Source organism: Anopheles marshallii, chromosome 3 (genome assembly GCF_943734725.1).
Source record: "Anopheles marshallii chromosome 3, idAnoMarsDA_429_01, whole genome shotgun sequence".
Lineage (NCBI taxonomy): Eukaryota > Metazoa > Arthropoda > Insecta > Diptera > Culicidae > Anopheles > Anopheles marshallii.
The window spans coordinates 80,185,972-80,210,282 of record NC_071327.1 but is presented as its reverse complement, the minus strand read 5'-3'; the positions used below and the strand labels follow the sequence as shown (position 1 = coordinate 80,210,282).

The 24,311-nt window shown below is 43.4% G+C and overlaps 3 protein-coding genes across 3 annotated transcripts in view; all 3 read left to right on the top strand.

The window, feature by feature from the left end:
* Positions 1-6,036: 6,036 nt before the first annotated feature.
* On the top strand, positions 6,037-8,259 carry LOC128714358 (zinc finger CCCH domain-containing protein 3). Its single transcript, XM_053809231.1, has 3 exons — positions 6,037-6,758; positions 6,830-7,604; positions 7,699-8,259. The coding sequence occupies exons 1-3, from the start codon at positions 6,037-6,039 to the stop codon at positions 8,257-8,259; spliced, it is 2,058 nt and encodes a 685-aa protein (XP_053665206.1).
* A 440-nt stretch (positions 8,260-8,699) lies between these two features.
* On the top strand, positions 8,700-10,065 carry LOC128711999 (LETM1 domain-containing protein 1). Its single transcript, XM_053806892.1, has 4 exons — positions 8,700-8,848; positions 8,942-9,316; positions 9,380-9,674; positions 9,742-10,065. The coding sequence occupies exons 1-4, from the start codon at positions 8,700-8,702 to the stop codon at positions 10,063-10,065; spliced, it is 1,143 nt and encodes a 380-aa protein (XP_053662867.1).
* A 6,954-nt stretch (positions 10,066-17,019) lies between these two features.
* The window catches only part of LOC128713366 (uncharacterized), a 31,957-nt gene continuing 24,665 nt past the window's right edge, over positions 17,020-24,311 (top strand). The window contains exon 1 of the mRNA XM_053808224.1: positions 17,020-17,211. Within this exon, the coding sequence (XP_053664199.1) occupies positions 17,020-17,211 (192 nt within the window). The remainder of the gene's footprint in view (positions 17,212-24,311) is intronic.

Genomic DNA, 24,311 nt, shown 5'->3' with positions numbered 1-24,311 from the left:
ACCCTTGCTTGCTTGACCGAACGGAAATATGAGAATTTATATTTACCCACTGACATGAAACCGTCAGGCTTCAGCCCTTTTAACGACCGATCGTCGACCGTCATCTGCCGATCGTGTCGGTTAAATCGAGCCCCGGTTCGTGTGTTTGGGATGGCAAACAATTTCCCGCTCGGGACTCTTTTTTGGAAAGGACTCGATACGCCCACCAAACAGATATCCTGCGGTCTAGGGTGGTGTGGATTAGTTGTTGTTTTTTCCAACGATGCAAACGTTTACCGTCCGGGATCTCGGGATGTATCGATCTGCAGGGTTGTCATAGCGTATGTTTGTATTTATATTGTGACCCCGGAATCCAAACCCGGATAGCGGTGCCAAACCCATTTGTCCACATCGGGAAGGGTAAGCTGGCAAACAAAAACCCGGCAACGTTGGCGGTGCACGAGTGTCCTCCGAAAACACACTCCAAGTTGAATGTATTTTTTTTGTAGATATCCGCTCATCCGTTTAACAGTCAGTTATACGTCGATGATTTAGAAAAAAAAACCATCCAACTTAAAAAATGGACCGAAAAAAAACATCCTTCCACGGAACTCCTTTTCCTTTCGCAGTAGTTTGGCCGGTTTTTCAACACCCATTGGAAACATTCATCCGGTTGGCGAAAGGACCAACTTTGCTTCACAAACATCACATACCGAACGACAGGAAACGGCAGATCAGTTTGGTAGTGCAGGAAGGGATGATGCAGTCCGCCCCTGCTAGACATGGCCTCCCGGAAAGTGTCGAATCACGGTGACGTCGAACGCAAGCTGACGTCGGGGTTTGAAAGGTTGGGCTAGGCAGGCAAAGGTTCTCCGCCGGAATGTGTCGGTCTTATGCCTAATTTTAATTGTACCGTCAATGGAACACCGAACCACACGGGAGTAGAATTCAATTAAATGCTTGATTTAGAAAGAACCGCGCTTATCGGCAGGATCACGATCGTGCCCCAGGATGTGATCATCCTTTCGTGATTTGTTGCCTTTTCCTGCGTCATTCAGTTCTGCAGCTGCACGTGACCAAAAAATGTGTACCATAGCAAGGAGTTCCTCCTGCATGCAGCCGTCTATTTACATAATTCACCCATTAGCGATCATTTCGTGTCTGCCTGTGTGCAGCTGGTGCTGATCCTGGAAAGGACACACTTTGGACTTGTTAGTTTCTGTGTAAAAGCCACACCCACACAGAAGAATTAAAGTCGCGAAGGGATAAAAAATGGATTGGTTTAAGGAAAAGAGTAGAAGTATCCTTTTCTTGTTAGAAAAGAGTCATATTTCACGCGGTTGCCTTATCGGTTTGCCGGCGTTGCGTTACGGCTTTCAACTTCCAAGGCGAAGCTGTCGTTTGGTTGATGAACTGTCAAGATATTATTCGTGCTGAGAGTGAAATTTTAATTTTGTATCTAGGGATATATTATATCAAAGTCCCATAGTTTTACTAACATCATTTAAATATCTCGCCAAATCATTATCATTAAATTGCGCATCCGAAAATCAATCGAAATAAATAAATTAATTGAAGCGTTGGACAAATTATGAACTATACAAATCTCATTGCTCTTTAAATTCCTCAATATGATATCGAAAATCCTGCGTCAAACCTCATCAAGCCACAAGAAGTAGCTTACTGATTACGTTGTAAATATAAGTCCAATACAATGTTCCATTATATGTCATACATGCTTCCTAAGGTCATCACATCATGAATAAGAAGATATTCGTCATACAATTGAACAGTTATAGCTTTCTAAACAGTGCTCTACATCTTCGATCTTTTCCTTTACTAATGCTGATACATTTGTTTCCCTTTACGCACAGGGAAACCAAAAAATCTAACCAAAATCGAAGCCATTCCATTTCCTGCCAAGAACGCGGAAATAAACATCCGATCGCGGACCCGGCAAGGTACACTCCAATATCCGGTTCCGGTTCTTAGCCCTCGGTCGGGTGGAAATAATCATCAAAAGGATGTGAGCTTCTTCCCTTTCGTCCGCTAACAGCAAACAACAACGATATCCGATTTTTATAACTCAATAGCTCCGGAGAAGCCCAATCGGAAGCAATTTATGGACAGGTTCGAAACATTGTGTTTGTCACGTTTTGTCGCCACGGGAGAAAAGCACCAACAAAGAAACGGGGTTTAAAGCCGAAAGGAACTGACACATGTGCCAACGACATCCTTTCTCTGATTGCAGTACAAACCGGAAAATGTGCACGGAACCGGGTGGAAAGTCGTAAAATCATCGTTCGTCAAACCATCCACCGGGGTTGCTTCCTGTGTTTGCTAAAATGATCTTTTCGGCCTTCTAAATGCCGATGTTATCCCAGATTGTGGGGTTGGTTTTTTTTCTCATTTCCAACCGTCCAGGGGCCCACCCAACGGGAACAATTGCACACGAATTGCAGTTTCTTCCGCACATTTGTTGTTGTGAGCTTTGTGGAAATGTTGTGCTTTTTTCATGACTGGTTCTCTCAATTATACCCCAGCCTGGCAGGACCTTTACTGGGTTGGGTAGTAAACTACGGAGGAAGCTGCATGAAATAATTAATTCTTTTGTAAGGTCCTAAGCAAACAGAACGAATTGGAACGGAAGTGGATAGTGTGGAAAAGCGCACTGGGACTCATTTCTGGTCATCCGGTCGGTTTTGTTTAAAGGAATAAATTAAACGTTTCCAAAACTATGCACAGGAATAAACAAAGATTTGGAAATGTAATTGAATTTTTGCCATGGTGGGACTAAAACAATGTTGTGTACTGTGAGCTAGGCGAGCAACATGATGTCGGAAAATATGTCATTTTTATCATGGTGGGACTGAAATAATCAAATATACTGTGAGCTTAGAGTGGGAGTTTAGACCATGGAGGCATCATGGTGGGACTAAACTCACATAGTATACTGTGACTTCCGTTATGATGTATTATTTAAAATAAATTGAGTTGGTCCAATGAAGATCATTTAGAGAAAAAACAAAATTGATGGACGCAACAATACCACATTGGTCCCATCTTACAATGAGTTAACAAACGCACAATACGAAATAATCCGTTCCTCAGAAGAATTACATAAACCGTAGAAAAATGTCCAGCTACCGGACATGATGCAGCTTAGATGCTACCGAATTGATTCCCTGCTCGGGATCGACTTGTTTTGATCACAAAGCTGCCATCAGCTTCATTCGTTGCCTTTCTCCACCGATAAACTATCGACGTGATCGAATGTACGACCTGTTTCTCTAATCGCCCTGTTCCGGTCCCGGCTCAAAACATTGGTTAGTAAATATTTTCCCAAATCATCTTTGCTTCGTACGTAAGTCTTCCTGTGTCGAAGGATTACAGTTCGTTGCTTTGCTCCACCCTCTGTGACAGCCATTTTCCAGCCCTGAATCTTTCATCTTTGACGATTTTTCTACCAAAGGCGGCGAATTCTCTCACGACGTTAAGCATTAGTTTTAATCACACAGGATGCACTTTTCAAGCTAAATCACACTCCCGGAAGTGAGTGACCGGCTTTTTAGCACTTATTAGCAGTGTGTCCGACTCAATGATTTATCCGCTGCTGTCTGGTTGTTGTGTCCTACCCAAATCGATCGTGTTTTCCGGCGTGTAATTACACCAGTTGAGACCTTCCGAGGGACCAAACTGACAATTTACAGAACGTAACGCACAATCGGGAACCACAAGGATGGGCCAGTCTTTTTTTCATTTCGCTCCGCCATGTGATACGAAGGTGTGTATTGTGTCCTTGCCAATCCACGCGCATCCGCATCGGAAAGGACGCTCGTCGGTAAGCGGTGTGCGAATAGAAGGATAAAAAGAAAGGAAGCTTTCCTTTTCTGCTTTGTTCTATTTCCTTTTCCGCAACTTATTGCCGCTTTCTTTTTTTGGTGATCTTTCTTCTGCGATCGGGTAAGCCCCGGACATGGAGGGACAGTTTAATCCTTGTTTTGTAATTATAATTAGTCCGCATAACAAAGCCGAAGCTAAATGCTCACCGTTGGTTGGCATTGGTTGAACGGGAAATGGTTCTTCCTGTTGGGAAGAATGGTTTGTGCTGCCGGCCGGGAAGAATATACACGAAACACAGGAAGGCAGGTGATCCTAAGCACCGTAATACAAGAAAAAAGACCAAGAGATGAAGAGCGTGTGATAGCGAAGGTGAAAGACAAGTCGTAAACCTAGGGATAAAGGCAGTAAGACATGTGTGTACATTGTCATTTCTCGTTACCTTCCACCAAGATAAAGCGGTTTGATGAACCATCTGTGTGGAGTGATGGAATGTAAACAAAACACATCCTTTTCAGGGCAAATGTAGCATTTCACCACTTACCGATAGGTTTGCATTTATAATGTTCATTCCATTTGCGCTGCTTTGCGTATACGTTCCTTGCAGGACTTGTGAACAATCCATTTGCTTCCCATAACACCGGAAGGGACGCAACAAAAACACGCACAACAATTAAATCGTCGCCAATCCCATACGCAAACGTTTGCTGTTTATTGTGCGGCGATCACCGTAATGATTGTGCTTCCTGCACGAACGGTACGTTCCATAAGTCGATCCTCGTTATTTTCAATGGTAATCACTTCCTCTCACACAATCCTCTTGCAAGGGCTTCACTCACGAAGGAGTGTAAAAGAAGTTTAAATTGATTCTAGATTCATGATTTTCCCTTCTGAACTGCTTTCTTCAACCTGTCCGAAACTTGGAACAGAGCAGCAAAACAAAACATACCTGTTGTTTTTATGTTCTCTGCAGTTTCCGATCTTTTTCTTTCAATTCTTCTGCCGGTAGGATAACCGTAACCGGACGCATCCATCGTCTGTGTTTATGCGGATATGTTTTGTGGGCATGTGAATCCTGTGGGCCTTCGGGCATCCTGCGGAGCGTATGAATGGCAAGGACATTATTCCTGGTTGGGAATGTGTTGGAAAGCGTCAAAACTGGGTATGGTTTTGTTTATACAATTTCTACCAAAGCTGTTGTATTGTTCCCTTTCTTAAATTTTCCGGATGTTCCCAGGATTGTTAACCCCTTTCGGTTGTGCTTAATTAGGTGTGAAAAGGACTTCTTCTTTTAATTAAGCCAAGCAAACCTTTTCAAGCTAAAGTATGGCGTACGATACGATCTGGATTTGGTTTGATATACGAGACTGATCGTTTTGAGAAAGTCGTTCAACCGTATCTTGTAGTTCTCTTACTCATAACTGTTCATAACTCTCATAACTCTTGATAAGGCTAATAATTGTAATTTCAAATAGCAACCATGAAGTCCTTATCGAAGTCATGAACAGTAAAAAAGGTAAATTTCATATTGTGTCGCGCATTTAAGTCACTAGGTTACGATATGCTTTGTCACAGGTGAATGGTCCCGACGATCTATTCCGTAAACTTTATTATGATTTAACAATTTATGATTGTTTCTAGGTCATTGCATGGAGGTATTAGCTGTAATGGTTCCAACGTTTATTACATAGTTTAATTCAAATAAAGTCAGAGTTTGAAAATAATAAAAAGTATTTCCATTTACAAGAAAAACCTTGTGCGTCATGACTTTTACCCATAGTGTCAGCAACGTTCAGTTTGAAGTTGTCATTAATGTTTACACCTCACAGATTCATTACTAAACATTATTTCGTGATTTTTTTGTTTTTTCAACATTGTACGCTGTAATAAAATTAATTTGATGCAATCGTTGTTGTTATGTTAATTTTTCAATAGTTTATTACTAATAAAAAAAATTATAAAATGTCATGAGCGTGAACGCAGCCCCGATGTGTCAATGCAGCACAGCTGTCAGGGACAAATTACGTAGTTATTTCATTACATTGTGTTGTGTTGTAGTCTCCGTGTATAAAAAGTATATTACAGTAGCCAATAATTCATCTGTGATAGCTAAACAATTTAGTTCTGCTAGATTAGATAGAGCATCTGACTCGAAACGGTTTGAAAATAGCCTCGAATACATCACCACCAATCGAAACAATCCAAGTGAAAGGCGCCATGGAACCCCAACCGAGTGCAGCTGAACAGCCGTCGAAGATATTCATCAACCCAAAGTTTGCTAAAGCGCACATAAATCCGATGTTCCTAGCCTCCAACGGCACGTTGAGGCGGCCAGAAGTAAAGCAAGACGAAACAACCCACCACAGCAGCAGTATACACCTAAATCCTGCCTTTCTGGATAAGTTACGGATTCAACAGGTATCGCCACCAACAATAGCAACAACAGCACCTTCTGCCATTTCACAACCCATCGTGCAAAGGTCCTTGATGGCGACAGGAAAAGTTGCTACTACTGTTGCATCTACCAAACCCGCATTTACGGGGACAGTTAACCCGATCATAAAGAATACTAGAAGAAAACTGGTTCGGGCTACTGCAACTGTTAGCGAGCCTACTGTTTTGGCAAAAACGATAGGAAGCGCCGCCGATCCAGTTAGCAACAGTCACCAGCTTGCTCCTCTGATAAGGATCGGAAAGAATAAGCTTATCCGAAGCGGTGCCCCGACTACAGTAGTGGGATCGGAAAATGTTAAACCCAGAGTTCTAACAATAAGCAGTACGTTGCCAGAGCGGAAAAGCCTTCGAATCGATCGAAGGGTTGCAACATCGTCAAGGTCCTCAATGCAAAAGCTGACGTTCGTGAAGCAATATGCCTTGTCGAGGATAAATGGCATAACGCCAAAGAAGGTGGTCATCACGGATCCGAAGTTGTTAAAACTGTATGTTAAGTTAAGCATATGTTAGATATTCCTTCAAGGGTATTTTATGAAATGTTTCATGTTTATTTTAGGAAACGTAATCCAATGGTAAAAAGCGACGAGAAGTCCAGACCGGGAAAGAATTCCATTGCATATGCTTCGAAAAACAAGCAGCTTGTGCTGGTCAATATAAACGGAGTGCTTTATCGTTCCTCGACAAACAAGTTACAAAAGTCCGTTGCACGATCTCCACCAGCGCTAGATCATTCTCCGGTCAAACCTGCACGTAAAACCAAAGAACGCTATTTGATTATAAGAGGAATGCGCTTCGCCTTGGATCGTAACGGTATGAAGCTGCGTTCCGTGGGTAATGGCGCGGTGAACACTGCGACTGCATCCAAAACCACTACGGAACCACGATTAAACCGCATCGATATCGGAGGACTAACGTACAAAGCGCGCAAGGATGGAATCTTCATCCGGACGGACAATCACAAAACGCGGAACCATCTGAGTGTTGCCAAACAGCGCAGCATACAGGTGCTAGCGAGTAAGCTGAGAAAATGTAACGAACCGTGCCATATCTACCGTCGTCTGGGGAAGTGTTTGGCGCATCAGCGTGGCAAATGTCCAAAAGTGCACGATCCAAAGCACGTTAGCATTTGTCAGAAATTCCTGCGCGGAGAATGCATTCTCGATGGATGCTTTCTATCGCACGATGTGTCGCTGGAGAAGATGCCCGTGTGTACGTTTTTCCTCGAGGGACGCTGTACGCGCGATGTGTGTCCTTATCTGCACAAGAAAGTGAGCGAAAAGGAGCGCATTTGTGATGCATTTTTGAATGGATTTTGTTCGCTGGCCGATAAGGTAACAAGGCTTACAATAGTTCATTCCTGGCGACGGTTTAATTCCTTTTTCTTTTCCATTCCATTCGCAATGTTGCTGACTTTACGGTTCCTAGTGTACAAATCGCCACATATTTCAATGTCCAGAGTTTGAGCAGAACGGCAAATGCGACCGGATTAGATGCCCTTATCCACATGGGAAGAAGGAAGTAAAGAGTACAAAATCTGACAACCCATCGACTTCGACTGCTCTGAGAAAACCAGAAAGGCAAGAACAACCCAAACCCAAACAGACACCACCGACAATGACGTCGCCTGTTCGGTACTACAAGGACGACGGACAATCGATGACGACAAACCGCGACCAAACGGGTGAGTTTAGTGCAAGTGAGCGTAATCAGTTAAAACGTATGCTTGGTGAAGTGGAAAAAATGAAACAACGATACAAAGAGGACATCAATGCGCCACCGACCGAACGCACTGTGGACAATGATGGCCAAATTGTAAGTATAGAAAGCATCCCTACATCTGACAGTGATCGTTCCGAAGCGAGTAAAACGCTTTCGGAACCAACACTTGACGATGCCAAGAACGCTAATGAGACCGAGGAAGATACGAGACCAGCGGTGTTTCGTCGTAAAGCTCTCGGTACGCTGCCAGCATTTATACCAATCTGAGTGTCGTGTTGCCTAAAGTTGTTTGAGCCTTTGAGGAGCTAATATGCCGACATTTTTTGTTTTATTAAGTAAATAAATATTAAACAATAAAGAAAAAAAATTTAAGATGAATAAAATAAAGTAAAATATGAACATAGTTAAAGCAAAGTTGGTGTATGTGTGTGTTTGTTTGTTCCCGAAATCGTATAAAATGTGTAATTTTAGATTTGAAGAACTGATGTTCTACAAAAGAAGATCGTACGACAAACTTGTTCTCGTTAATGGTAACCTTAAGGGTAAGATGTTGTGTCGCTACTTTCCGGCGCGCACTGTATCTGTCAACGTGATAAACATTCGCCGGTGTGTAGTGTGTTGTCGTTCGCAGAAGGGAAGAAATATGATGTAATATAGACAAAAATCAAGTATTTCAGTCCTCATTTCGTTTCCGCCTGCCCGAAATCATGTCACTGACGTTGCTGCGAACGCTGTGCCGCCAGCAGCAGCACGTGTTACAACAGTGGCAGCCCGTTTCGTTTGCCGGAACCAACCCAGTACGTTGTGCGATACGATTTCAGAGCACCACCGGTGGAGGTAACCCGAACCAGGACAGGTAATGCGGAAGACGATCGCGTTTGTACAATCAATTAGCGGGGGTTGAGTTTCAGCTTGTGATTTAACGTTTTTCTCTGTTTCTCCCTCACAGTAACGACAAACAGTCCACCAAAGAACGGCTGGCGACCAAATACAGTCGCGAAAATGTAAAGCGAAACGTGCAGGGATATGTCTTTTCGCGGTTTTTCGACTACGTGAAAAACTATGACAAGGTGATCGAGAAGAAATTCCCGTCGGCGGTACACGTGTACCGGGTGTTTCTGGTGGGCGTGCGGGATTTCTTCAATGACATGAAGAAGCTAGTCAAAATCACGAAAATCGTCTACTCGCACGACAATGACCTGCGGTGCCTGACGCGGAAGGAGATCGAGCTGTACTATCAGATGCCACGAGACATGAAGAAGGTTGCTCCGGTGTTGCTTATATCGGCGCTACCGTTTGCGAATTATGTGATATTTCCTCTAGCGTAAGTACTGTATTATCGTACCTTGCATTATGCATGTTGCTTAATTGCTCTGCTATTCCTCAGCTATATGTACCCTCGAACACTACTGACATCTCACTTCTGGTCAGTGCAACAGAAGGTGGATTTTGGTCAGATAGATCTACGCAATCGGCTCCTGTACAATCGGCGCGTCTTTCGCTGTATGCAATCGAAGCTAGACGTATTGAAAAAGTCACACGATCCGGCGTACGAAAAGTTTAGCTATATTTTGGGTTTGCTGGGAAGCGGTCTACATCCGACGTCTGAAGAAATATTGGACGTAAGGGAGGTATTCCAACGACCGCCATTCAATCTGAACAGTTTATCATCTTCACATTTGGTAAGTTCATTTGCTTGATTTATATGTTTTAACAATTCCATTACATGACTGTCTGACGATGTTTTAGAAATACCTCTGCCGATTACACGACATTCATGCCGGGCTGCTGAGGCGGTTTCGTTTAAGCGAACGGGCTTACGTTGTACACCACATGGATATGGCTATTAAGCGTGAGGGAGGCGTTCACAACATGCCAATCGAATCCCTGAAGCACGCTTGCTACATCCGGGGACTGAATGCGAACAATCTGAGCGCGGAAAGCATGATCGACTGGTTGCAGGAATGGGTGAAAGTGTCGCTGGTTGTGGATGAGGATTGCATCAGTATGCTGCTGCATCTGCCTATATTGCTAACGTATAACCACACGAACAATTGGATTCTGATACACTGATGTTGGTGCCAATTGAGAGCCTCCACTTGTTTCACGTGCTTTGTCATAAATTGAAGTAAACGAACAATCACAGCAACAGAAAAACAACTTGTATCAGTAAAAGACAGCGAGTCCACTATTCCGGTAGCTAAGTGATCGTCAAGAAATTACCCGTTTCAAGTGCTCGAAAAACGAATGTACAATTTCCATTTTTCGTTTTACTATAAAAAGATCCAACCTCAGTGCGACACGACGTTCTATGGATAGAATTGTTGTCGTTTTAATTTAAAGTTTGTTGATTAACTTTGAGTATGGTTGTTATTTGTTTCATGACTTCTCTAGTTATATTTTGTTCCCTATCCATTATTCCCAATATATCGACATCAAAAAGGGATTTTAGATGCTTGCCTTAAATATTCCGAACGTTTGCAAATTTACTCACCCTTTACAATCGGAACAGATGGAGAGCGAACACTGTTCCCAATACTTTCATATGTACACGGGCGTAAACAGAGAGACTTGACGTAGTGTGGAAAAATGCTGCACGTTGCGTTGCGAGAGAAGAGCTAGCGTTGATTTGTGCAGATAAACTGTTCATGCTTTGCGAGGGAAAGATTTCAAAATCCCCTAGTGTGTGGGATTAGAAAACCTTTTCCCTGTTTTTTCAGCTCCATTTAAAATTTTAGTAACGATAAAGTGAAAATGAATTACAAAAGAAAAATTAAACCATTTTAGTATGGAAACAAGAATTAAAGTAAAATATGTATAGTTTAAAAGAAATTATACAATAACGTATTTTTCTTGTTTTCGGCATCCTACGGTACATTTGGCTGTCATTTTTCCGTAGTAAATTGATGCATACGTTCACTCTCCCATTACTACGCCTGAGCTCTCTCTCTCTCTCCGTGTGATGTTCTAGTTCTTTAGTTTCTTCTCTAGAGAGCGATGCGTCGTTTGTCCTGTCCATCGTGTGCGTCTCCAATGGAACAAAAGTTCGCAATCACATCCCCTGTTGTGCAGCAATCGCGATCCTAGGAGGCGCTACTATTCCCGAATTTGAAAGGGAGAGAAGGAGCGCTAGCGAAAGAGAGAGAGGGGAATAGACCCAGCATACTATGTCGTCTCATTTGTATCCTTGCGAAACATCCTTTTGCGTTCAGCATGTTTGGGGACGCACGACAGAGCCCTAGTTCTCGCGCTCAAGAGTCGCATTCGAGTGTTCGTCCCGTACGGTCGCCCTTTTGGTGAAAGGTAGTGCGCGCCCGGAACTCGCCACACGGTGTACGTTGTTCGCAGCAGCAGCAGCAGCAGTATCAGTGGTGTCAGTATTCAGTAGCCAGCTGGGAATGGGAATAAAATCAGTGTCCATGATAAAACTTGCTTCCTTCCATGGGACGTTAGCATTTGTCTATTTCACACAAAATTACTTCCCAACCCACTTGGATGCATCAAATGTGAAATAATAATTGTATTTTTAAAGGCCCACATCCTGCCAAATTTTTTTTTGTGGCCTAATCCACCTTTACTTTTCTATTATTTATTCTTTTTTTTTTATCTGTTACTGCCATCAACATCAAAGAACAACGTACAGTGCAAAAACAGTGGTTCGGGTTTGAGGCTGTGTGTAGGGGGGTGTTTTTTTTTGTTTTTCCCACCTTGCAAAGTATAGTAAGGAGCGCGCGCGATTTCTCTCGTTTATTAGCTCGCCTACTGTGCCTTCCTGTCATCCATCTTTTGCGGACACGCTCTTTTACAATTTCGCTCTCTTTTATCATCCTTTTTTTTGCTGTTATTATAGGGGCGCTCACATTCGGTGCGTTGTTTTTTTGCCATTTCAGCAATGTGTACGCCATGCGAAATGCGATACGTGAAGAATGTCTTATTGGTGACGGTTTTAAGAGAAATATTTTGGATCGTTTTCTTTCTACTTACCTATCTTAAGCAAGGTGTACTTAATTGTATTTAACATAGAGATTCAAACCTTTTTTTCCGAATCACTCTGCGATGGTTAAAACATGTCAAACTATTCAATCTTCTTACTTACTCACCCAGAAGCAAGCTGTTGATGGGGGAAAGTGTTGCTGTGCACGCGACCTATCGGTTCGGTTTTGTCAAAACATGGCACACCAACACCACCACCCGTCCGTTTTCGACCAGCCTGTGTGCAAGCACGTGTTGGGAGGTCATGGAGACGCCTGGTGGTTTGTATTTTACGAGCAAAATCCGGAAAAACGCGTCCCACCATCCTTTGCTCGTTGTTGGAGCTTTGTTCCTCGCTCGGGCGAACACGCAACGTATAATTTCGGAAGGTTCTGTTATTTTTTGGTTTTCCTTCTTCCTGTAGAACCAATGCAACCAGTGTGTGTACGAGGTCGCCAAAGGAAGAAGGGATGTAAAAATAGTAGTGTACCATTCACTGGGGTACCAGCACAACAGCACCCAAATTGTGGCCAGCCCCCTACCCACCCCCCACAACCCCTTTCACTCCTCCTAACACCCGTCAAAACGTCGAATGACCGGCGGAAGAGTGAATAATAGAATTATTGTGCGGAAACTAATTTAAATTGACCGGTCATGGCAGCTTCCGGTTGGTTGTGGGGTGCACGCGTATGGAAAAGGTGTAGAGAATAATAGTTTCAAGAGAGCAAACGGAGGGGGAGGGGGGACATCCATACGGGAAAGTTTTTGTTGGGGAGGGCGTATTTGAAAATACCGTCCAATTTTTGTGTGGAAAACCGTGGGAAAGGAGAAAACTTTTGCCACCCAGACCGACCGGCTTGATGGGAAATTAATTCAATAAAACGGCATCATTCGTTGTGCGACGAGTTGGTCCTTGGGAACGGATAAATTGGGGACTCAGTAGCAATCGTGAGCGCATCCCCTAACTGGGGTTTGAATTGAATTTAACTCGAATCGGTGCTAGAGACCGAACGTACCCCGGATGCGTTACCTTTTCTGTTGTCCTTTTTCCTGTTTTGTTTTTTTTTAAGGGAAAATGTTTACACCCAAGGATGATCGTGTGCGAATGGTTTAAAAAAGACAACAGAATTATCTATGAAATAAAGCGCAAGAACGGCTGCTTCCAAACCGTTCACTTTCCCAGTTGAAGCTTACCTTGGAAAAGCTTTCCCAGCTCACCACGACCGGTGTGGACCGCATGCAGTGTGCAGTTTACGTGTAATGCACATCTGGGTGGGCCAGTGGATTGGTTTCCCGGGGTGGTTGAGGGGTTGGTTGACTGGTTGGTTCCATTTTAGATTTTAATTAGACTCCGATCGATCGCGTTGGTTAGACTTCGGTAGTTGTGGGCTTTTTGGGGGTGAAAGTGGAGGATGGGGATAATGGTTCCACGGCCAGTAGCCAGGCGAAAATGGGCGTATTTCCGAAGGCCACCCATCGCGAACGGTAGATTAGAGAGCATCCATACACGAACAAATAAGATTCCCTGTCCTGGACGGCATGATGGCGAACGATGTTCGATTCCCGGGGTGTAGTGGCATTGTTTCGTTATTGTATTGCTTTTCCACTTCCTGCCTTCGGAAACCCCACATAGCCGACTATGTGTGTATGAGAGCATATAAAAATAAAAAAATAACAGTTATTTGCAATAGGTTAATCCGTTTTAAAGATGGTTTTATTTTAGTTTAAAAGTAAAAACAAACATTCACACAAACCACAAGCGGATGCTACCGTACTAATGTGCGTGTGTTAGAGTAACAGAGAGATACGATGGGAATGGCAATAGTAGTGGAATGAAAGAGCGAACACAACTCCGAGCGAGAGCAGCCGAGGTAAACAAGCAGGCGCAACAGCTTACTACATTTGATTTCCTGCCAGGTTTTGTGCAGCTTGAGCTGCTCCTGGTCTGCTGGAGGTCGGGCCTATGTAAATAGCCGGGCAAATAGGCAGGGCGCAAAACACGCGCTCACACTGCACCGCACTGAAACCGAGTCAAGGCCGAGTGTGGAAGGTATTTATTTATTTTCGACGTTTACTGGGAATGCATCCCAGGTTGCATGTGCATAGCGCTTCTTTTTTTTTTGCAAAACGGGGCTTCTGTCCGATGATTCTGTCTCATGTATCGTTTTAGTTTCCGTTCCGAATCACTGTCCCCGTTTTCCATCCAGTTGCCCAAGGGGCTGTTTCGGCACATCAGAAGCAAGCTTTCCCGTTTTCTGCAAACGATGAAGCGGGTTTGTGTAATTATTATTTTCCCGCACTTCAAGTGTAGTGGCAGCAAGTTCTTGATGTATAAGTATTTTTGTTTTTATAAACACTCGAAGATGGGTAAACATTTTATTTCTTTCACTTTACTACAAATGTGCACAAAGTTGGGTAAAATATGCCTCAATGCCTTTGGAAAAAAATCATTGCATAATTAATGAGTATTTGTTTAAAGAAATAATTTCGTTCATTTCATAGAACAACTACGCTAAAAGGCGTTCGTTTCCAATGTCGGGAAACTCGTGAAAACTCATTTTTCAAATTAAAAACCCCTTCGCCGTCCCCGAAAAGGAGCAGCTCGGATCCGTTTTCATTAACAGTGCTTGAACTTGAACTTGGCGTTCGCCCTTCCCGAAAGCGATAATAAATCCGAAGCAGAGAGATAGAACGAACACGAACGCCTCCTCATCCGTGGCAGTAAGGTGCTCCTTCAACTTCAAACGCCGCTGATCATTTGATGAGTTCCAGAACGCTGTGCGCAAATGATTTGCTGCTTGCAATGCCACTTCATTAGCATATGCTGCCGACCGGAGATTAATTAGAGTGTCCCGTTAGTCCGTTTCCGGTTTCGTTCGTGCCATGTTGCTGCAGCAAATTGATTGCAACTCGCACCTAGAGGGCGCTGGCACCCCACACTCGTGGGGGGGTAAGAAGCGTACGGGAGAGATAAAATCGGTCGTTTGGTTGGGTGGTGTGGCAATTAACGAATACCAAAACCACGGCTGGGTACCGGTGGACGGTGATATTGAAGTAGAAATTAATAACCAAAAACATTTTGCGCGCACAGCACTTTTTCGGACTGTGGCCGCTGGTTGGAAGATGGTTAATAAACGTAGCTTGTGATTGGGGAAGCTGTGAAGAAGCAAGACGGCTGAGGATAATTAAAACTAACTCGATTATATAAACCGAGCGGAAAGCGAATGGGTTTTTGAGAGATAAATTATTTCACGAGGAGCAAAAACGAACAAAAAAGCGTCTGTCTAATGGAGGCGCATGGTCGTTCGTTTGAGCTGTTGTTTTGTTTTCATTTGCGATCGGTAAAGTGCGTGCTGTTTTATGACGGTTGGGGATTATGTTTTAATGTTTTTCTACGTGTTAAATAATATACTCTTTTTCATCGCCCTTTTATTAAAGTTTATTCGATTTTAATTGATTTTCCCATGTAGCGTTAATTACCGATAAATTTCTTTGCATTTTCCAGCATCATTTTTTCAATAAAATAATTTAAATTGTATCGAAAATGTATTCAGACAAACATTCCCAGGCGCGTTGTACAGGTGACATGCTTCGTTTCCCAACATGAGGGCCTCATACTCATTTGAATACTATAATGAACAGACCAACCATTTGCAATTCCTTTTTTTTGCCGACCGTTTGAGAGAAAATTGGATTGTGCAAAATAAGAACAAATCACACTACAAATTCGGACAAACCATGACACACGGGGTGTAAACAGCTGTGGGAGGGTGGAAAACTGTACAGTGGTGTGCTACAAGTGATAATTTGTTTTACTGAGTGCGAGTGGAAATTTAACGGAAGGTCATGAAGTTTATGGGAATATTTTTCATCTTTTCCCTCCCGTATTGGGTGGCCTGAATTCCTGAATTCCATTCCTTTAACCTCGTTCGAAAAGGGTGCTGGGAAAATGGTTGGAAAAAACAGACACACACACACACACACATTGCGAACTTAACATTGATTTTCCTTTTTTTCGGTTTCTCCATTTTACAGAGCTTGCAAACAAAAAACAGAACGATGAACCTTATCATCGGCAACCTGTGAAGAAAGGTTGAGCAGAACATACGGGACCGTGTTGTGTGTAGGTACACGTACACGTAGTCGCACAGAAAACGAACGGCGGATAAATATAGTCAACTTTTCGGTTCAATTTTTGCTTCAGCGCACTGTTTGTGGAAAATACAAATCGAATCGTTTCGTGGCGGGGGAGAAAAAAAGGCAAAACACATAACTCCGCCGCACTCCGTTCAATCCGTTTCGATGATCAACATCTCCATCTCCATCAAGCGATGAAGCGACAAACGGCAACCCGTGCGGATTGCGTCGCCGTCTTTGGCCGGCAGCGCACGAAATGAGTCGGAAATCGGAAAAATCCCCCCTTACTGTCCTTCCCCAGTACCTCGGGCCCCTTCCGGTAGCTGGTCGATAGGTGGAGGCATTTTCCATTCCCGTTCCAATATTGTGTTCCTCCGTTCCGTCGCCGGCAGAGGATGGTGAGACATAAATAGATTGCCGTTCGCGTTAAACCATCATCTCGACCGTTTTGGGGGAGTGGTGGACAGTGGGCCTAGCCTGGGGTGAAAACCCTCACCCAGGCAGCAGCAGCCAAAGCAGAACGCTGGCCAGCAGCCAGCAAATATCGCGCCAAATGGACGAAATAGTTGCTGTCCATATAGTCGAGTGTGTCGCGGTGCAAGGGTCGCGTGCTGGTGGGACACAGGAAGAAAGATAAGTAGAAGAAAAATCAATCACACGTGAGTTCACACCCGTAGATTAGCAAGAGTAGCAGAGCGTGTATTTAAAATGAAACACCCGTCGTGAGTAGTGTGAATCAAGCAAGTGTTCGTGTTTGAGCGGTAATCATTTGTGCAACCCATACGGAAGCCTCACAAGGGGCTTACAGTTCAAGTTCAAGGTGAAAACAAGCGAAAAGCAAGGATAGAAGAAACCGTGTTACAGTTACAAGTGAAAGAGTGTGCGCGTGTGTGTGTGTGTTCCATTCCCCACCGCACGATGGCCGTGAACGTACTGGACGAGGATCACTTCGCGATCAGCGCGATCGTGACGGTTGTGATGCAGATCATCTTCTTCCTGATTGCCGCCATCTTTCAGCTCGACAAGCTGACCGATTTTGCCGGCGGTGTTAACTTTATCATCATTGCCTTACTGACGTTCTTTCTCGGACAGATCGATCGTGCGCTGAAGGTGAGTGTTGGGGATATACTACGGTACTCCGTTGTTGCCGTTGGTGACTGTTGACAGATTGCAGTAGGTTCTCCTGTTCCAGATCGCAGCACACAGATCTCAGCAAGCGAAACTCCGGCTATCTGGCCGGATCTTGAGCAGTAGCGGAAGATTTTTTGTGAAAAATGTGATTTATGACTGAACAATTGTCAAAATTTTGCCTATAAAACAACAAGAAATGAACTTAAAAATACTTAAACTCTTATAAAGTACTGATAAAATGTCCAAATAACACGTGGCGTACGTTTCAAGCTAAACGGTTGACAAGTTTTCCAAAATTTATGGGTATTAACTTTGCTTAACATTGTAAGGATGCTTTAAAGTGCGTCTGTTTTCCTACTGAGGTTTCTCACTAACATAAAATTAGATGGTTTCGGAAGTTTCATGCTGTAAAGCACCCGATTGCACCATACGAAATTCATATTCTCACTGCGTAACTGCTTCCTGGCGCAAAACTTTATCACAACTGCACTCTACACCAAAATTGCAATGAAGATAGCTTACGTAGATTGCATTCAGCTGCTTGAATAATGCTGAGCAGATATGATTCTCCTCGTACATCAAGCCAAATAATACTTCCACCAGTAAGCTTTCCCTTTGAAATGCCAAATAACAACCGATACAAACTGTAATGCACGTGCACATACGGCATCAATTTGCAATTCCGTCGACTTCAGCAATTCCCAGCAGGTTCACGACGTAATAAAAAACACAATTTGCACCAAAGTGCACCACAGTACCGGTAGCAGTAGCATAAAAATCAATATTACGACCACACGCCCACGCCCCCTCTCGATTGATGCCAAACGGTGCCTGATTGGAGGTGGGTAGCATCATGCACCACCGGCAAGCTGGGTATTTGGGAGCCAATTTCGTTGTCAACTGCATACGATGCATTTTATGAAGCGTGTCACCATAACGCGGTTAGGCAGCGTTTATCGCGCGGCGTATCGCAGGGCATGTGTCGCGTTGGGTGCAGTTTATGATTAGTTTATCTGTACGTTTGCGGTACGCGATGCAACAGGCGGCGCGTGTCGCGTGGTTTGCGATATTTCCGATGCACAGGAAGGAAGCGTTAGCGATTGTAATGGGTCGCTGAAATGGGTTCATAATGGATGGTTTTAGTTTACCGTGCTATGGTTAGAGATATTTTTTTTATTATTTAATCAATTTCAAATGGACAAGCTGTATCTTTTTATGGGTTTTCGGAATTTTCTGTAATAGAAATTAATTACGAGTAAATTTTAGTTTAATTCTACGAAATCTTTTGATGTGCTTACAATACCTTCATTGCATATGGTATAAAAAGAATATTTTCATATTTATTATATTTAGTAGTATTAATATTAGTAAAGGAGTTTAAAGTATATAATGTTATTAGTTTTATTACTTCACATGTTATATTAAATCTTTATTTTGAACTTAAAAAGGTATATAAATTTAATTTCCCAATAATAAATCTACTCTTGGTCTCGCATTATCTCGTAAAATAAGTTCACCAGCGTATAAATTGTGATTGTGACAGCACTTGTCTGTACTTTTCGCCTCACACAAAGCCTCGCCAAGCAGTTGAAGCATAATGTTCCGAGCAAAGAAAAAAGCTTCCATTTTACCTATCCTACCTTTTTTCTCATTATTTCTGGGATACAAACCGTTTGAAGTTGCTGCTCTTGGTTCTGCAACATTTCCCTGGTCACATACACTCACAGACACAAATAGTGTAAGATTCACACCAAACAACAAAGCCAAAAATCATTTTCATTTCGTACTGCAGTAGCACAAGGTAATGAATTTTCTCACCATTCTCTAGCGAATGGCGAATGCACAGATAAATAATGCAAAAGCCGAACGTACCCGGGCACAGACCAGCGAACAATAGAAGCCTTTATTTGCACCGAAGAGGCGTAGTTGTGGCCAAGGTGTGGTTAAATTTGAGACACTACCAGAGCAGCCTGAATGGTGCAACAAAAGAATAGTGAAGGAATGGAAAAAGGGGAACAAATTACGGTTTTTGGTATAATTTCTCTTCGGTGTTGCTAGCCTCTTCTGAGACAAACATTTTGCATCGTTGTTGCTTTCAACCGATTCTGAGAGCATTTGAAACGACTAAATTTGCTAGGCGTATTGCATAACTTATGGGGCAATGTTTTGCGAGTTGCATAATGCAAGGCGTATTTGTTGATAAAAGGATTTACAATAACACAATTTACACACCAAAATTACCTTATTAAGTTATTGCAAATAGTATGAGTTCTTGTTGTTTTATGCAACTGGTCATACGAATTCCACTGGGATTGTGGTTAAAAATTGAGCCCACAACAAGGTTAGATGTTGTCTATGGTGTTCTTGTATGCAAACCAACCATAAAGGTTAGTTACCGACCGTGCGGGAGTCTGCAAACTACTGGCCACGGGCAGATTAGGACGAAAACAACTTTCCACCCGAAATGGAAGAAGCCCAAATGGAATGAAGACAAATTTGGGTAGCATAAATCGCCACTAGATCCAATTTACATTGTCACGATGTCCTTTTGTGGCGCGTGCTCGTATCCAGTATCAGTGGCAGTGTTAAGCATTTTTCAGTGGTGTCCGTCGTGTGTTCGTAAAACTCCTTTTATTCTGGCAGATGGTGCGACCAGAAGCGAGATAAGAATGGGACTCCACTGTTTGTGCTTGGTTTCTCACGGTGTTGGTTGCTGCAACTCTGCGGAGTACGGATACGCCTTGCACACACATGTGTCCTTTTGCTCCATTTGACCTCGTACTGCGTCGTTGTTTCATGTGGCACGGCCGAAGAAGATACCAAACGCTGCAAACCGAGTGGGGTGGTAAACACAAAACAAAAAAAGCGAAAACCATCCTCCCATCACACAAGCGAGCGTCAAGGGGTAAAAGGAAATGGTTCGCCTTGAATGAAACCGCAGCGCGAAACGCTTCTTGATTTTCGCTCACTCGGAATCACCGACCAAATAAAAGCGTTTGAATAATTCATGAGATTAGGCCAAAAAAATTGAATACACCAGCGGGTCTAGCGCGGCTAAACACGGCCGCAGCAGGAAGGGACACAAGCTAGGGAAAGTGTACTAAAAATGGTGAAAAGTTTGTGCGATTGTGTGAAACGTGAAGCTCCCACGGTTTCATCCGTTCCGGGTTTTTTTTTTTTGGGAGGTTGGGTTCCGGTTGCTCAGGAAACTATTTATCCACTGTGTTTCTTTTTTCTTCTGGGGCGTGTAGGTTTGTTGCCGTGAAAATGTTGGCAATACGACGCACTATTCGACCAAGAAGCGCACAGCAACAACAATAATAAAAACGGTGGGAGCGCTTCCCAATAGGAGGAGAGGTTGAGGGGGAGTGGTTGGTCGGCGAAAGATACCGATTTGGGTCAAACACCCAAAACTCCCTCGGAAATGTGTGCATGAGAGGCCCGAACGAGCCGTTTAGCTTTAGGTTTTTGGGAGTTGCTTTTTATTGTTCTCGTGCCCGCGCAAAGACGAACACTTCCGGCTTGTTGTTTGGTGATGTCTTTTTGGCGTCTTTTAGGCGGGAAATAAAAAGGGGGACCGTTGTTGTTTTTTTTTTTGGGTGAAGGGGGAGATTATTCCAGGGAAGACCATTTCAATTGAAGGTTACTTAGGGTAGTTTTGGGGTTGTCTTTTTTCTCTCTTCGTTTGCACCCCTACAGAGCTTGGTCAGGGTTGATTAAAAAGCTGGAACGGTTTCATTAACGATGAGCAAGCATTAAATTTTCACTTAGAAAATATGGCGTTTGCTTTATTACAAAACGTAATCAAATCCGCTTTTTATTGCATGTTACAATTTAATCTCCTCTTTTTAAATCCAATCTTGTTATCTTAAATTTTTAAAACTGTATGCAGCAGTGCAAGACTTCATGAGGATAGAGAACCATCTAATAGCAATGACCATGTCATTGTACAGACAGTTTGTAACTAAATTAAAAACAGGTGTTTGTGTAGTTTCGCCATCGTAGAAGAAGCCTCGGCTGTTCCGTAGCTAAATCCTATCTCCACACTTTGCCGTACGAGCTTTGCCGAAGCACTCGAAAGCGGCCTTGGAAAATGTTGCACATCCTGCTACCCATCTTCGCCGTGCTAGCTTTTCTCGTAACTCTCCCGTCAAACTCACACGGCGAAAAGTATTTAATGCCCTCACTGGTATGGGTCACAACGCCCGGTCGGACTAGCCCGTTCGAGTGGCCCAACGAGTGGAAACTGTGTGTGCATCGTTCCACAACTTACCTTCCACGTTCGGAGAAACGCCCGTTCAAAGGGTAAGGAAAAACGAGCGTTAAATGAAATTTGTGTTTCAGCATGCGGAAGGTTACCGGGAGGGGAAGCGTACGCTCAAGAACTTCATCCCGCATGAGCAGGGGTGGCATTGTGTGGGTGGGAGTCAAAATCGCACAACAACACCATGGCCGGTATGGCTTTACAATCTCCAAAACTGAAGCTCACCGTTTTTCTCACCGTTTACCGTGCCAGCTCCCGGCAGCTGTGCGAATCATCTGCAATGCAGTCAAAAACCATCTGGGAGGAGGAATCAGCCCCCAAAGGATCGGTTTATTTTCGGAACGTATGCTCGTGTGACGGTGGGCGGCCTGTTGGAAAGTTTGCCGGGTGGCCGCACCACAGTTGGATGGCTGACGAGTAGATCCTTTTAAATCGATAAAGTTCGAAGCAAGTAAACGGTGCGCACTCGATCCATTGCCTTGGTTCTGGGTAGCGGGATGGGCAACAGCGTGGTCGAAGCGTTACTTAATGGCAATGAGTGTAATGATGTTCGAAGAAAAAGAGTGCGCGGCGATACGTTTAAAGGATTTATGTTTGCGTCTCTGTGAAACGTGTAGCATATTGTATCTGCAACAGAATGAGCTCGATGCGTTGTTTCTTTTTTAACCAGTTTTTAATTAAAATTTAGACATCTCTTTTGAACCCAATAGCTTGATTTGACTTACAGCAGATGAAAGTATAGTTTTAAACAATTTAAGATAGAGTTTAAAACTCAATAAAAACTACCCATTTTTTACATTTTTATCTTTGTCAATAGGGCGCCCTAAAGTATGCAATTCGCATTACAAAGTTTTCATAGTAACGGAGGTACAGCCTTGAAATACTGCTTTGGAGACTTAGAGCGAGATACATAACTTAGATAGAGTTTCTCCGGACGAAATCGCTTCCCTTTCAATCCCGGCAGTTATTTACAAACTTAAATTATTACCGCCACTTGTTCAGCTCCTTTTCCCACCGAAACGAACAAACTCGTTCTCGAAAAGCTTTCAAAACAATGTGGGCCAGAGTTTGGCGCCTCCAGTTCGTGCCGAACTCATTTGCACAACAGTTTCAAGAATTTCACCAATCACATTTACGTCTCAGTTCATGCGACTCGTCAAATCCATTCCATTAATGGTTTCGGTTGCAAAGGCTCGTCAATTGTCATCGAGAGGAAGTATTTGATGTCGGGTAAGATCGTGGTTCCACGATGGTCACGTCGTTAGATAGGGCGCTGTTTTGCTAGTTCCCATCTTCCTAACCAAAGAAGCGTAAGGAAAGTCTAAAAATAAATGAATTGTCAATATTCGTTCCCTGTCAACCCGCGGGGGTCGTAAACACTTGGATGTATTGGGAAGTCGTTTACACAAGACTCCTTTCCTCTAACTCCTTCTTTTTTATGTGCGCGTGTGTGTGTGTATTAACTTTCTGTTTTCGGAACTCGGCATCCGATCGGCATTTGGTGCGGAATGTCATTAGGAAAATGCTTTCGTCACGTCGTCACATCGGTACGTGTTGTTGGGAAATTGGGAAATAGATCCAGCGGATTGTTGAAACGAAATGGCATTTCGGGTGGCCGGTAGGGGAACGTGTTGCGAGCGACAAGTTGAAAAAGCACGCGCACTATTAAAACGTCCGTTGAAAGGTGAGTAGAGTGATAAAGATGTGTTAAAATTCGCATTTTAGACCAACTCTACTAGAAGTGCATTAAAACGAGATAAGTTGTGCATATATGGTATACGGATATTGTTATTGCTACAGTACTGTGTCAAACTATCATAAAGCAACATGCCAAACATTTGATATTCATGTCCAAAAAAAGCGATTAAATTATGAAATTCCTTTTGCAACTTCAAACAAGCTATTTTTACCCACAATTTACCCTCTTGGGTTTAAGGTCTCGATGGTCACAGTCTCACCGCTCTGTTTCAATGCATTACAAATTCATGTCTAGCGACATTTTCTCGTGGTCGGTCCTATCCCAAGCTAATTCAGATAAACATAACTTCAAACGTAATCGTATACACGAATTCATTGTGCAGAATATTCATGGCCCGCATGACTTCCGAAACCCTTTCGGACCGAAAGGGCGCAAAAGGGACAGATTTTCAATCGACTACAAACGAACTAAAAAGGCAATATCAAAAGTTATTTTCACAGGGGAAATTCCGAAATAGCAAAGCACATTAACGATTTTCACATTTTCGAATTGAGACATTTCTCATTGAGCTACTGCCCACTCCACAGCCACTTCTATGGAGGGTCCTTTAAACTGACACCAAAAAAGAAATATGTGTGTATGGGCTGCCATTATTACTACCACCAACACCGGCCACATCCAATCCAATCCCTCGCACACTACCGAATTGGCGTAAAGTGCCTAGAACTGAAGACACGAATCCGGGTGGTGGTGGTGGCCTTGTTTCGTGAGACTTCCGTATCGATATGTCAGTCACGTTCGCGTTCTACACGGTCGCCGTGTGAAACGCGATGGAAATGGTAAACTCTGTTGCATGAGAAGCCGGAATAGGGCAGAACGGCTTTCAGGTCGGTTGCTACGTCCGGTGCGAAAGGTGTTTCAACCGGGGAGGCATGTAGGTGTACGCTGAAGTGTACCGAGTTTCGTCGTCGTCTTTTGCGACCGTCCGTAATGTACGAGTGGAAAGCTTCAGACATGAAGCGCACTACACATCGGAAAGATGTTGTAACAGTAATAGCTGAGCTGTGCCTTGTAATGCATCGTAAGAAAATTGCTATAAATATTACAACCATTCGA